Source organism: Homarus americanus, unplaced genomic scaffold (genome assembly GCF_018991925.1).
Source record: "Homarus americanus isolate GMGI-L3 unplaced genomic scaffold, GMGI_Hamer_2.0 scaffold25827, whole genome shotgun sequence".
Lineage (NCBI taxonomy): Eukaryota > Metazoa > Arthropoda > Malacostraca > Decapoda > Nephropidae > Homarus > Homarus americanus.
The window spans coordinates 10,449,045-10,462,195 of record NW_024738300.1 but is presented as its reverse complement, the minus strand read 5'-3'; the positions used below and the strand labels follow the sequence as shown (position 1 = coordinate 10,462,195).

General features: G+C 41.2%; 2 protein-coding genes across 3 annotated transcripts in view; one reads left to right on the top strand and one right to left on the bottom strand.

Annotated features, from left to right (window-relative positions):
• LOC121873849 (putative neutral ceramidase C) overlaps positions 1-13,151 on the top strand; it is an 86,246-nt gene that overhangs the window by 7,223 nt on the left and 65,872 nt on the right. The window contains exons 2-3 of the mRNA XM_042377627.1: positions 1,026-1,164; positions 2,749-2,892. Of these exons, the coding sequence (XP_042233561.1) occupies positions 1,026-1,164; positions 2,749-2,892 (283 nt within the window). The remainder of the gene's footprint in view (positions 1-1,025; positions 1,165-2,748; positions 2,893-13,151) is intronic.
• The window catches only part of LOC121873850 (prolyl 4-hydroxylase subunit alpha-1-like), a 98,676-nt gene that overhangs the window by 35,337 nt on the left and 50,188 nt on the right, over positions 1-13,151 (bottom strand). For both annotated transcript variants that reach the window (XM_042377628.1, XM_042377629.1), the window contains exon 3: positions 1,677-1,726. The gene's annotated coding sequence lies outside the window, so the exon portion shown is untranslated. The remainder of the gene's footprint in view (positions 1-1,676; positions 1,727-13,151) is intronic.

Below are 13,151 nucleotides of genomic sequence, written 5' to 3'. Positions count from 1 at the left end.
GAATGTTTGTCTTTCTTTTCACGTCGTCGGACCAGAAAACAGGTTCCATCTACAGTATTTCTTAATGTTCGGTACATCGGCACCCAATGAGTTGTTTTGTACTTCTAACAGTGGCCCCTTGTGGAAACTTTCCACAAACATTTAGAGAACTACATATATTGGCTAAATTCTGCGGCCTGGAGATCAATACATGAAACATTTCTCACCATTTCCACTTGCTTGATGAGTTACCCCTTAACCTATAGGACACAAAACACTTCAAACGTGCAATAGCTTTTCCCTTGTACAGAGTTAACTCCGGCAATGGAAGGGAAAGGGCTAGGGAGAATCAGAACGCCAGAAAAATTAGTCAGTTCAGCTATTCCACCAAAAGATCAACCACCCTAACGCTATCCTAACCTAATTTCTTCAAGTAACGATAGTGTGTTTAATCATTAAGTGGAATAAGCTGAGAGGGAACAACCTGAATCCAAGGAATCATATGGGAACCGCCAACTGGCTGGGACTTAGGGTGAAGATTACAGACTACTGATCTTTAGAAACCCCTGAAGATTAACATAATGCTAAGTTAACCTAACCTAACACTCCAGGAGAGCTTTAGGATGTTTAATCGTCAGGTGAAATAAACTGAGGGTGGACCGCTAATAATTTAAGTGATTCAAATTTTGTGGATTTTTTGGGGGGTTAATATCCATACGCCCTCTGTCTTTCGTAAAAAACCCCACACATTAATAGATAAAACTCAAGCTTGTGTAGAAGGCAAACTTCCTCCACGGAGAGGGAGTCTGCTCTCACGCTACCTAGCCCCCCCCCCCCAAGCAAGCATTAAAGAAACATAAGAGTATTCTAGCACACGTGACGGAATTAGTGTCATTTGCTATTGTTTACATACGATACGGAAGGAAGAACAGACAAAAATAAAAATAATCTTATTTATACCATCACTAATACAAAACCAGCCCTAAGTAAATTAGTAATTATAAACATTCTAAATAAGTGAGAATTAATTTTATGACTGTTTACAGAATGCGGTGTTTGTTGCTGGTGTGTGCGTTGGCGGCGGGGGTGTGGGGGAACGTTCCCGACAACCGCCTTGATCCCTCCCTCTACAACATCGGCATCGGTATCCATGACGCTACTGGGCCTGCTGCCGGGGTCAACATGGTAATTTACAACTTCTTCATAACCACAATTATTCATAACATTTAGGGAATCAATCTAGTAGTTATTATTCATATGCACAATTATTCATAACCTTTAGGGAATCATTCTAGTAGTTCTTATTCATATGTCATAATAACATTGAGTGAATTATTGTCATCATCCCATTAGCAACAGTACTTACTGATTTTCCATTTTATTTTAATTGTTATGGTAATCTAGCAAATCAATCAAAATTAACGAGTATTTCATTCGTCAGCTGAAGTAATAATATTAGTTCAGTTGACGAAGTTAAAGCTGAATGTAGAAAATGGAAATATCTTCCACTGAAAGAAACCGTGAACACAGCCCATATTTTGCAGCGATAACTCAACTATTTTAAAGACACCCTTGTTATATTTCGTCCTATACGTATATCATACGACAACTGCGACACACATACTGTACATACTGCATAATGCTTGTCTTATATATCCTTACTTGCTAAGAAAAAGCAAAAAATAACACGCACTTACTGGTAAAGTATTAGTTGATGTGTACTGACTTCAACACTCGCCCTCAAACCCTGAAAAAATAAAAGAATAAAATTAATTTCCTTGAATAATAATCGAATTAGTCATTGATTAAAAAAATATAATAGTACATGCACAAAAGGACGCTCACAAACCTGCAAACATTAAAAACAAACATACTTTACTAACATAGTCTACACGCACACAAGGACGCTCACAAACCTGCATACCTAAAACAGCATATATTACTAACATACACGCATTGCAATACCTGATACGATACATTCAGGTCATCTCAAAATTACGGGTAAATACCAATCACATTTACACTGAAGTAAACACGGCACGAAGAGGTAGTAATTGAGGTTAGATTTCATATAAAGTTTTGTAGAATTATTGATATATTTACTTTATTTGTTTTAACCTGTCAAAAAAAGTATTGTTACATCAACTCACACCATAAAACATCTGGTCTACCTGTCTGTGATGGGAATAAATACAGTATCTTACAACCTATTGTATACCGAGGTAACTACGACTAAATAGCTCTTAAAGCTTCAATGTTCTTTCCCGGAAATGTGAAGATTCTCTATCAACCTCAGCGTCAAGTAGTAAATCTCAAGAGGGTTGTCTGCAGGTCACGAAAATTCACTCTTTATTGTGATGACGGAATTATCTCCGGCTGCCTTAACCCACACTTGTAAACACATCCCTCCCGCTAGGAAACCTTATCAGGAAAGGGGGGACTGGTTTGACTAGGTTGCCTCATACCCTGCAACAACTGATCAACTGGAGGCTGTTGTGTTGTATCACGTCGCATGTACAGTACAAACACTTCAGATTCTCACTAGCCAAAAGTGTCTCATAAATAGTTTATTACATTATAATATGATTATTGTCTACGTGTATATTTGGTTCATTAAATTGGAACCCCAACAGTCAATATTCCATGTCTACAAGTAAAACTAATGTGATTTAACTTAAAATCTATGATATTTATAGTGAGTTAACTTGTAAGAACAATGTTAAACTTAATGCCGCCGTGCTCCCTCTAATCCAGTCTCTCCTGTCATAGATGGGCTACGCCAACCCTGAACAAATCAACGGTGGCATTCATGTGCGCCTGTTTTCGCGTGCCTTCGTCTTCGACGACACACAGCGACGAGTTGTGTTCGTCAGCCTCGACTGTGGCATGATGGCCTCCATCATCAAGATTAAGGTAAGTCAACGATACTCAACATTAAGGCAAGATGTGAGTCAAGAACAGGTAAGTCTATATTGTAAGTAATAAGGTAAGTCATGATGCGTGAATACTCAATAAAATACACCACAAGGGATCGTACATTACCTCTCTTAATGGGAATGTAATGAGCGCTGAAGAGCAGTTCCTTAACTCTCTGGTAGATTAATTGCAAAGAAGAAATTTTCCATTAACACTGCGATGTTCTAGCTGTTGCTTGCAGCTACACCAGGTGATGTTGAGTGCTTGATGCCTCGTGAGTGTTAACCACAAAATATTAACACAACATTCCAAGAGGCGGCGTTTTAGTTGGCCCCTCCAGCAAGGCCACTGGCACATTACTGAGTGCCTGCCTTACGTTATCAATTGTTTCTTTAAGCTCCATACTACCTGTCCCGCAGTAAATACTCGTGTTGGATGACTATGCATTTTAAAAACAAAATATATGGGCAAAGTGATACATTTCCGGAGTGGAAGTGAGTGAGGAAGTGAAGAACCAAAACCGAATGTCATCCCTCGTGCCGGACACTGACCCGCCTCAGTGTTCAACACACTGGCGACTCCCGGATCTTCTTACACCCACCGTGCTACTCACTACCATCACGCCACACACACTACACCCGACAACCCCCGAGAACACATCGCACCCCTCCCACACTACACCCACCACCATGTGGCAATACACACACGCTTTACCACCTGCCCACATACACACACATGTATACATACAACTTTTTACGACAGGTAGGGAACTCTAGGTGTAATAGCCGGACAACGAGGCGGCACCTACAGAAAGCACACTATAACGCAGATATAAAGCGTGCGAACACAGCTGCACCCCTCATCAAAGGCTTCTCCTATAAGACTGCAACAACGGCATTAACGTATAATACCCAAACATTAACAACATTATATTAAATGTAACTTGAGTTTGCGTTCTGAAAATTCGCCCAGGTTAAGTTTAAGATCGTTTCGGATACCTGGTTTGATATAAACGAGTGTGCCCACGTGCAGGAAATGGCATCCCTGTACCGGTGTTGAGAAATAAACTAAACTTCACCTGGGAGAGTGGGGTCACCTCACTCCTGGTTGTGTCCTCCTCCTGTCCACTCATTTCAAGTGCTAGTGAAGAATCTTAACCAGCTGCGCTATACATGTGTTTAATCAGCACTAAAACTCCTTAGAAATAAAGACGGCAGGGAAAGATCAGACGATTGCCGCTGTCAAATAAATTCACCGAGGCGTCCCCTTACAAAAGACAGAAGATTTGTGAAACAGGATGTTAGAAATTACTGAAGATTACTGTATATATGAAAAAAAAAACCAGTTCAGGATATCAAAATTAACACTGCAATGAGTAATAACCGAGTGACTATCTTCTACTCCCCCATCAACATGAGATATTAGGTCACGGCCATCACCGTAACTAGGCCATGATTACGTCACCACCCACGTCATCATCACCGTGGGCGGATTTCCTCTGCCAAAACATCCTCGAGTTGATTCAGGACTTTGTTTACAAATTTGTGACAGTAAGATAGAAAGCTTGGAGTTAATCATCTATTTTTACGAGTTTAAGTATGCAATTATATACAGTAGTGAGAGAAGATGCTCGTCTCTCTGTCTGTCCATCTGTCTTGAGAGAAGATGCTAGTCTCTCTGTCTGTCCATCTGTCTTGAGAGAAGATGCTAGTCTCTCTCTGTCTGTCCATCTGTCTTGAGAGAAGATGCTAGTCTCTCTCTGTCTGTCTATCTGTCTTTGTCTCACACAGTCACATATCTCTCCCCCCCCCCCTCCTCTCTCTCTCATTCATGTCGTGCAGCTAAATTCTTGTTAACATTCCTTGCTCCGCTATAGACGTCGTTGACCTTGTTGATCATGGGAAAACCGTCAGGCAGTTATTGATAATGTGTGTGTGTGTGTGTGTGTGTGTGTGTGTGTGTGTGTGTGTGTGTGTGTGTGTGTATGTAAGAGAAAGTGGGTGTGTGTGTGGGTGTGTAAGAGAAAGAGGGTGTGTGTGGGTGTGGTGGACTCGCCCCTACCCCTTGTGATCAACAGGTCCTGCTCTACATGATGAGGGGGGGCCAATGAACTAGCCACCCACCCCACCCACAACAGGTGGGTGGGGTGGGTGGGTGGGTTCCAAGATAATACAAAATGTGTTTGGCAGATTGTTGTAGTAATAGTTTACAACGAGTGTCACCCGTGAGACCGACGCTGATAATTACCTTGGAATTTTTTTTCCATGTTATACTTCACTGTTTGGGCTGTTGTTCTGCTGGTTAGGTTAGGTTAAGTTACATAACAGATTTTTAGAGATAATGTTCAAACCTAACCTATAATCAGAGTAGGAAAAGTGTCATAACTTATTAATGATAATACACTACAGTACTGCATATTAACTCATGCCATAAATATCATTAATTTATAAAACCACAGAACTAAACTACAATAGTTAAGTACTAATTTACAGAAGTTGCTAAATGCACACCTTATTTCCATGGGTGACAAGAAATAAAATATTTCTAAATGGATGTCTCTTAGAATATTTCGGGTGCATTTCAAGGCAAGTAAAGGACAGTAATTATCACAAGTAGGATGTCTCTTAGAATATTTCGGGTGCATTTCAAGGCAAGTAAAGGACAGTAATTATCACAAGTAGGAGTATACAATAAATAGACAGTATCACAGTACATATGAAATTATTCCACAAAATAGACTGAAATAATAATCTAATTGTCTTTTACAACAACTGAAGGAACAGTTAGAGCATAAAAATAATAAAAAATAAAATACAGTACAGTAATATGATTTTATATTCTCCATTAAGAGGAAAAAGCAGTACAATACAATACAGTTTTGTGCTCTTTTATCATGTTTAAAAAAATGACCGCATGGCAACAAGCAGAAGGTTCAAGTCCTGTTAGTTAACCGGTCAGGAATGGATTATATGGCCGTGAATATTGACTTTTTTTACACCCAAATGCTACACTTTTCTCGAGGCTAATCATTACGGGTCTTGAGAGAGAGAGAGTACTAGGATCAACAACTACCAGATTTAGGGCCAAGGTCACACGTAAGACGTTGGCCTCACAGGAGCACTTCGTTGTCGAATCTAAAAAAAAAACGAATGAAAAACTTTAAGGGGCTGACATCTACCGGACTAAAGGATGAACTATGAACTAAAAAAACTGTATCCATATGTATTCTTCCCGTATATATATCTCGCTGTATGTATCCTTTAATATAACACACGGGCGTCCCCTTGCCACTCTGGGGACACATTCAGGGGAAAGTGAAATAAATGTATGATTACTGCAGTGTGTGTGCACAGTCTCCAACACACTCCACACAGCCTCCAACACACAATCTACACCCCTCTGACTCTACTTTCTGAGGGAGAACTCATCATTGAGACATAACACGGCGTGATGACAGGCGGTGCTGGTGGCGACTGCGCTTGTATGAGTGGACCCGTGGAGACCGACCCACATACTGCACTGTACTGCCTCGCTGTTGCCGTCACCACACACCGCCTAGTTTGCTAACATTACTCCTATTAAGTTTCTGTGTTGCTAACATTACCCTTATCATTTGTTGTTTAGTTGCTATCGCCATGTTAATTTTTGCTAACAGTATACTCATGTTACTTTGTGATTAACGCTCGTCTATATGTTAATTAACGTTACCCTCATCATGTTAGTATATATGTTATTTCACTGGTGACGTTATCAAGTTGTCGGACTGGATGACACGACACTACACGTCACTCTTCACGAATGTCAGGGCCAGGACGCACACTGTTGGCTGGGTGGGTTCTGGCATGTTGGTTGGGTGGGTTCTGGCATGTTGGTTGGGTGGGTTCTGGCATGTTGGTTGGGTGGGTTCTGGCATGTTGGTTGGGTGGGTTCTGGCATGTTGGTTGGGTGGGTTCTGGCATGTTGGTTGGGTGGGTTCTGGCATGTTTGGGTGGGTTCTGACATGTTGGTTGGGTGGGTTCTGACATGTTGGTTGGGTGGGTTCTGACATGTTGGTTGGGTGGGTTCTGGCATGTTGGTTGGGTGGGTTCTGGCATGTTGGTTGGGTGGGTTCTGGCATCAGTGACTGGGTGGGCGGATCTGGGTACCGGGTTTTAAAGTCCTTGAATACGATGATTTAGCGCCATTAAGCACATTCAATTTGACTATTAAGTTACCTTAATTAGCCCTTGAGGACGATAACCTAACCCAATGAGAACATAATTATCGTACTCAACAGATTCGGTCACTGTACTCAAAGGATTCGGTCACTGTACTCAAGGGGTTAAGTCATCGTACTCAAGGGATTCTGTCACCGTACTCAAGGGGTCAAAAACATCGTAATTTCAATTGTTTGTACGTTATCTCTCTCTCTCACCTTCTTTCTGTTTGTTCCTCTCTGTCTACCCGTCCCTCTATCTCCGTCTGTCTGTCTGTCTCTCATCACACCTGTTCCTCCTGTTCACTTGCTGGGAATGAGGTCAGGTCGATGGACTGATTTGAAGGTATATTAATAGTCAGGTTACAACAGTTAAAAGGTAATGGAGAGAGAGAGAGAGAGAGAGAGAGAGAGAGAGAGAGAGAGAGAGAGAGAGAGAGAGAGAGAGAGAGAGAGAGAGAGATTTAATTTATCGATTAAACAACGAAAACACAATGGAGTTGGGTAAGGTAAGGCAAGGTGAAGCGAGGTGTGGTTAGGTTAGGTTAGATTTTTATACCATGATGTAAAATAGAGAGATGAAAGCTACAGTCTTATAATTGTTAAGTTTTATCATAATCTAAATGACTCGGTGAAAACCTAAACGAAGAACCAGGACAAGTGCGGTGATGAAGCTGAAATGTCGCAGCTGCTTGTCCCACCCAAACCAATTGAACCCGCCCATGCACCCAAGTCGGCCGGGTTCACCTCTGACATTCTGTGGTCACCAAGGCCGTAACACCCACTCCCTCCCCTCCACCGTAATGCTTATAGTTACTAAACAACACTAACATACGGTAACAATTGTCCCAGTACCCAGTGGAGCAGAATAACGCCAGCCGAAAATGGTCCTCGCCGGGCAATTTGGAGAATATCTGTTCACCTACCCGTAAAAACTTTGCCTTCCGGAAATTTAAAGTCATAAGCTCCGTTAGTTTCGTGTATGTGAATTAGTTTTAGTGATGCTTACTGTCACTGGCTACGAGCATCTCTCTGAGTTAGGCCCGGCCACGTCACAACCATCAGGCACTGTACTGTATTCTGTCGGGGTGGTGAAAGGCCTCGTGTTAAATTGTGTTAATCTGTGGCCTAGTATCCGAAACCTCCTGAGTGTAATGGCTCAAGTGTCCCGGCTCAGTCTACCACACGTACAACAGAGTAAAGGAAGACGAGCTACAAGGGCTACGGTGTACCTACTCAAATGACTAGAGCCTGAAGCATTAACAAATACTCCCTGGCGTCTACTCACCCCGTGGCTACATTTAACAACCCACCGAGTATAGTTATACCAAAATTACAAATTCAAAGACACATTACTTGTGTACTCTTATTAACTCTTAGAACAAATTCACTTGGTTTTCGTGGCTCGTGTCTAGCTGTGATTGTTTCTAACTGCGCAATTATCAAATGATATACGAGTAAATAATATAATTAACAGAAAAATCCGTAAACAAACGTCTACCCGACACAAATGTATTAAGCACACTGTATTGGTTATCTAAGTCACGCCTCACAGACTAAAGGAAGGTCACCACCCTCCCCCCCCTCACCAGTGTAAACAAACCCGAGGGAGCCAACCATGGCAACTGCAGCTGCAACTACCGCCTGCGACTCCATGTTATCAGCCATGGACACCCTACTTTGGTATGTAAGCTTATGGTGGAGGAGGTGGGTGTGGCGAGGCGCGCTGGTGGGTGGTGAGGATAAACAACGAGCATAGCTGCTGGTGCCTCGCTCTAACATGTGGGTTGTCACGTTCTCTCACGGAACGCGGGTCGGGGAGGGTTGAAGGGTGAAGGTTGGTGTTTGAGGCGTGTAGTGGGTACACATATATACGAATATACAAAAAAAGGCGTACGGCGCGCGCGCGCGCATTGGATGCCCTAACAGACCTTACAAATATCGGTGAGCAACACATTTTTATTCTCACAGCAATACTTTCCCACGGTGCGACTCTCTAAACATTTATTCCTGTGACATAAGAATGTTCCCCACTGAGTTATTTAAGGCATATAAGTTGTCAGTGTCACGTGAACGTTCGCTGTTCAGTCCCAGGACACTGAACACTTTCTAGGTGTAAACATTTATGTGGCTGGTGATGCAGGATTATGATGCTACGGCAATTTAATGTATAATAATAAATTGACTTTCTGAGGAGGAAGCATTATACGCACGCACACACAATCTGAAAGAGCATTGTGGTTACTAGCCATAATATACGCGTGTTGGCCACTCATCCATCATGAACTCTCACACGATCTTGGAAAACCACGGGAGATGTTTCCCCGGAGTTCCTCAACCATCACTAACGTTACCTGAGACAAATACACCGGGTGTGAAGGGAGGATGCACCGACATAGGAGAAAAACTCAATAACATGCTTAATTACCGAATATTTATCTGTTTTTTTACCGGAATTTCCGGTGTTCAGGGCTATCTCTCAGCTCGAGGCAAATTACAAGCCTCAGCCACCGTGACCACCTTACTGTAGTGATGCCAGTTACCACTTTCTCAGCTTTCTTTTCCCTCTTGTTCACTGCTTGGTATATCTTCGGCTTGTGACCCACCAAACACTGCCTGTTAACATGAAAGGCTTAGGATTATTGGTCATGGCTGCTTTAGTGTGGAAATCGTGATATTTGCTCTGGGGGTTGAAGCGACATCCCCGAGATTGGAGTAGACCTGGGGGAGAGCGGGGTAAAAATCACCTGTGAGTGTCAGTCAGCTGTCCAACACCACTATAATCGTCAGTAGCAATTCAAGCATAAGGTGTAAAAAAAAAAAAAAAAGTGGCGACCCTAAGTATCACCTTCTGTTTGTGGTTTTAGTGCCCCATCCAGGTAAAACGTCCTCACCACCATCAGATACTAGAAACAAAATAACTTCGGAATCTCACTAAACTCTGAGACAACACCAGAACTGAAACGACCGCTTCAGAAACACTGGTCAGCTGAAACATACTGCCACAGCATCCAGGAAACCCACCTACTCCCAGTCCCTTGCGATCAACATTCCTCTTACGATATAACAATCCACCCAACTAACTTAAACTAAAACACATAAATTAACATCAAAAGAGCATCAATAATATACTTCAAGACTCTTACCTTAGATACTCTTGGAATATCGGACAAAAATTAACGCTACCCAGGAAAAGATTCTCCCTCATAATTTCATCCTCTGAGTGATGATAAGTGACGCATCTAGTTACCATAAAGACTTGGTATATAATTTATGATATACAGTATATGGGTGTTATTACGTGATATAGTTTGAAGCTAATACTGCAGTTAGGTACATTCTTACATCTTCAATTAAGAGGATTATTCACCATACATACCATATCATACACACACATATACCGCAATACACACATAGAAACACAATACACACATACACCACAATACAAATACACATACACCGCAATACACACGCACATACCACAATACACACGCACATACCACAATACACACGCACATATACCACAATACACACGCACATATACCACAATACACACTCACATATACCACAATACACACACACACACTATAACACCCTCCCCCTCACACACAATATATTCTTCCATTTTCACATCCTCAAACATATACAAAATCCCCACTATTTCTCTTTCCCAGACACTGTGTAACAACAACAACTCTCGACATGACCGCCGGTGTGCTTGTTGCAACACCACCTTTATCGCTGTGATGTTGAGGTAATATTAAGTTATAAACCAATACAGGAAAATCCGGTACCTGGTCTTATACTGAGGTGAGTGAGTGGGTTTTTTTTTGAGGCAGGTCTTCTTAAAAGTTGTTTCTCATACATTATTGCTAAGACATAATAATAATAATAATAATAATAATAATAATAATGCTCAGATATAATAATTTAAGTGAAAAATTACCAAATCTGAGAAAAATAAACAATTATCTACGAGTTATTAGCCTTCCTCAGTCATACTAACTATTTATTAACGTTGTAAATCTAGTCATTTCTACCTCTATTGTTGAATCTTTCTCAGTATACACCCCAGTCCCTGAACCAACTCCCGAATAAATCTCATGTAATTCCTCAACACTACTCTATGATAATATGTTGCCCATCTCACTCTATGTTTACATGCGAGAGGTTACGATCGACCCACCCACCCTCACACTACACCTGCTATACACATCAGTTAACTATGCTGTGAGACACCTGTAATAGGGTCACCGAACCCGGCACTATACAATTGTTATCAACCACTTGTGTTGGGGTGATCAACCTGTCACACCTGTATGTTGCTGTAGGTGTTTGTTTCAGTTTGCATAAGTTAGATAGGTGACAAAGTCCCTCACTCGCTACGTGACTCCCGGGTACATCGAGTATGGCTGACAGGATTATCACACCTGCGCACACACACACACACACAAATAAACCAGTCAACGATGGTAACAATAACAACAACCATACAATAATTTACAACATCATTATACAATAACTACCGTAAAACAAACACACATTATCGATATTAGTAACAAAGAAATCACTGAGAAAAACTGTACAAACAAGACAGAATATCATCCTTTAAATTCTTGCAGATGATTTATAATGGTTTCTAGACAACACTTTTAACACATACCAAGACAGATAATAAAGTATCACCCAATCAAAAAAATATACATGAAGACCAACGGCAGTAAACAGGAAAAGAAAACAAATAAGTGTAAACAGTCAACAACAAATAATTTCCTCAATGATCCATCAACAAAAAATATTCCTTCAATAATAAATAAAAAAAAAATCCCCCCAAAGAAGCTACAGTAAGTTCATGTTGTTTAATTCAATGAAACTCTCCTCCCTGGTACTCTTATTACCCAAGGAGGTCATAGGTGTAAAGGAGAGGAGGTCGACCCTGTGAGATACTACCCCGTAAAACACACCTAACTTGCAATTATGTGTCTCTTCATCAGGTGAGTCGTGATGTTGACCTCCTACACGTCCTCTCCCCCACACCACAATATTCCTCACTTTCCTCCCTTCCATGCATTCCTCTCGTGCTTGTGAATTTCTCCTTCTTTTATCACTGTTCGGGCCATTCTTTCTGTAATACAACTATATGAGACAGAATCACAGAGGTTGCACTTTGAATTTACCTCATAACTGAAGATGTAAATAATATTCCTCACTGGTTGTGTTAAGGTAGAACATAAAAATGATCACCAGAAATAACATCATAATTATAATTGAGGCTCTATATCGCCTAGACAAGTTCACCCAACACCAGTGGGGAGATAATACCTGGTCTTCTAGATGATGTAGTCGACATGTACAGGACTTCTGATGCTATTACTGTGTTTCTATGGTCAGTAACGAGATATAGTGATTTTACACGATGAGAACCTAGACACAGGCATACATACTGCACATGGACCGTAACCCACACCAGCACGAAACAATGGCCCGTAGGACAGGAGTCGAACTGTATCCATTGAGCCTTTCATCACCGTGAAGATGTTTAGCTTCCACATTCAAGAGCAACAAATAGCAAGAGAGGATTTATTCCACTGCCACTTCAAATATTGTACATCACAGGAGGTACACGATCCTACACATCAGGTTCACAAATACTGTACAATGTGTTGGCTGGGTTGAGCGTGAGTCACGGTGTAACTTGGCTGGTAACAGTTAACGCCTGGCCGTCACCTCTACAACCCGAGAAAGTGTGTCCTCAATCAGTCGCAAGTCCGTGAGTGTTGTGGTTCCTCGTCATGTTTCCGTTCCGGTCGATGCACGTTATGTGTCTACACTGATCACAGACAAACTATAAACCTTTCTGTTTATCTTAGGTTGAAAAATGATAAAGAAATTTTAAATGGACAGGAATTCAATTTGCAATCATTGTAGAGTTAAGTGATTTCATGATTCACTGTGTAATAGTAATAATAATAATAATAATAATAATAATAATAATAATAATAATAATAATAAGGAAACATTCGTAAAAGGTGAATTACTAGCCGGTAATCTCTCCACAACC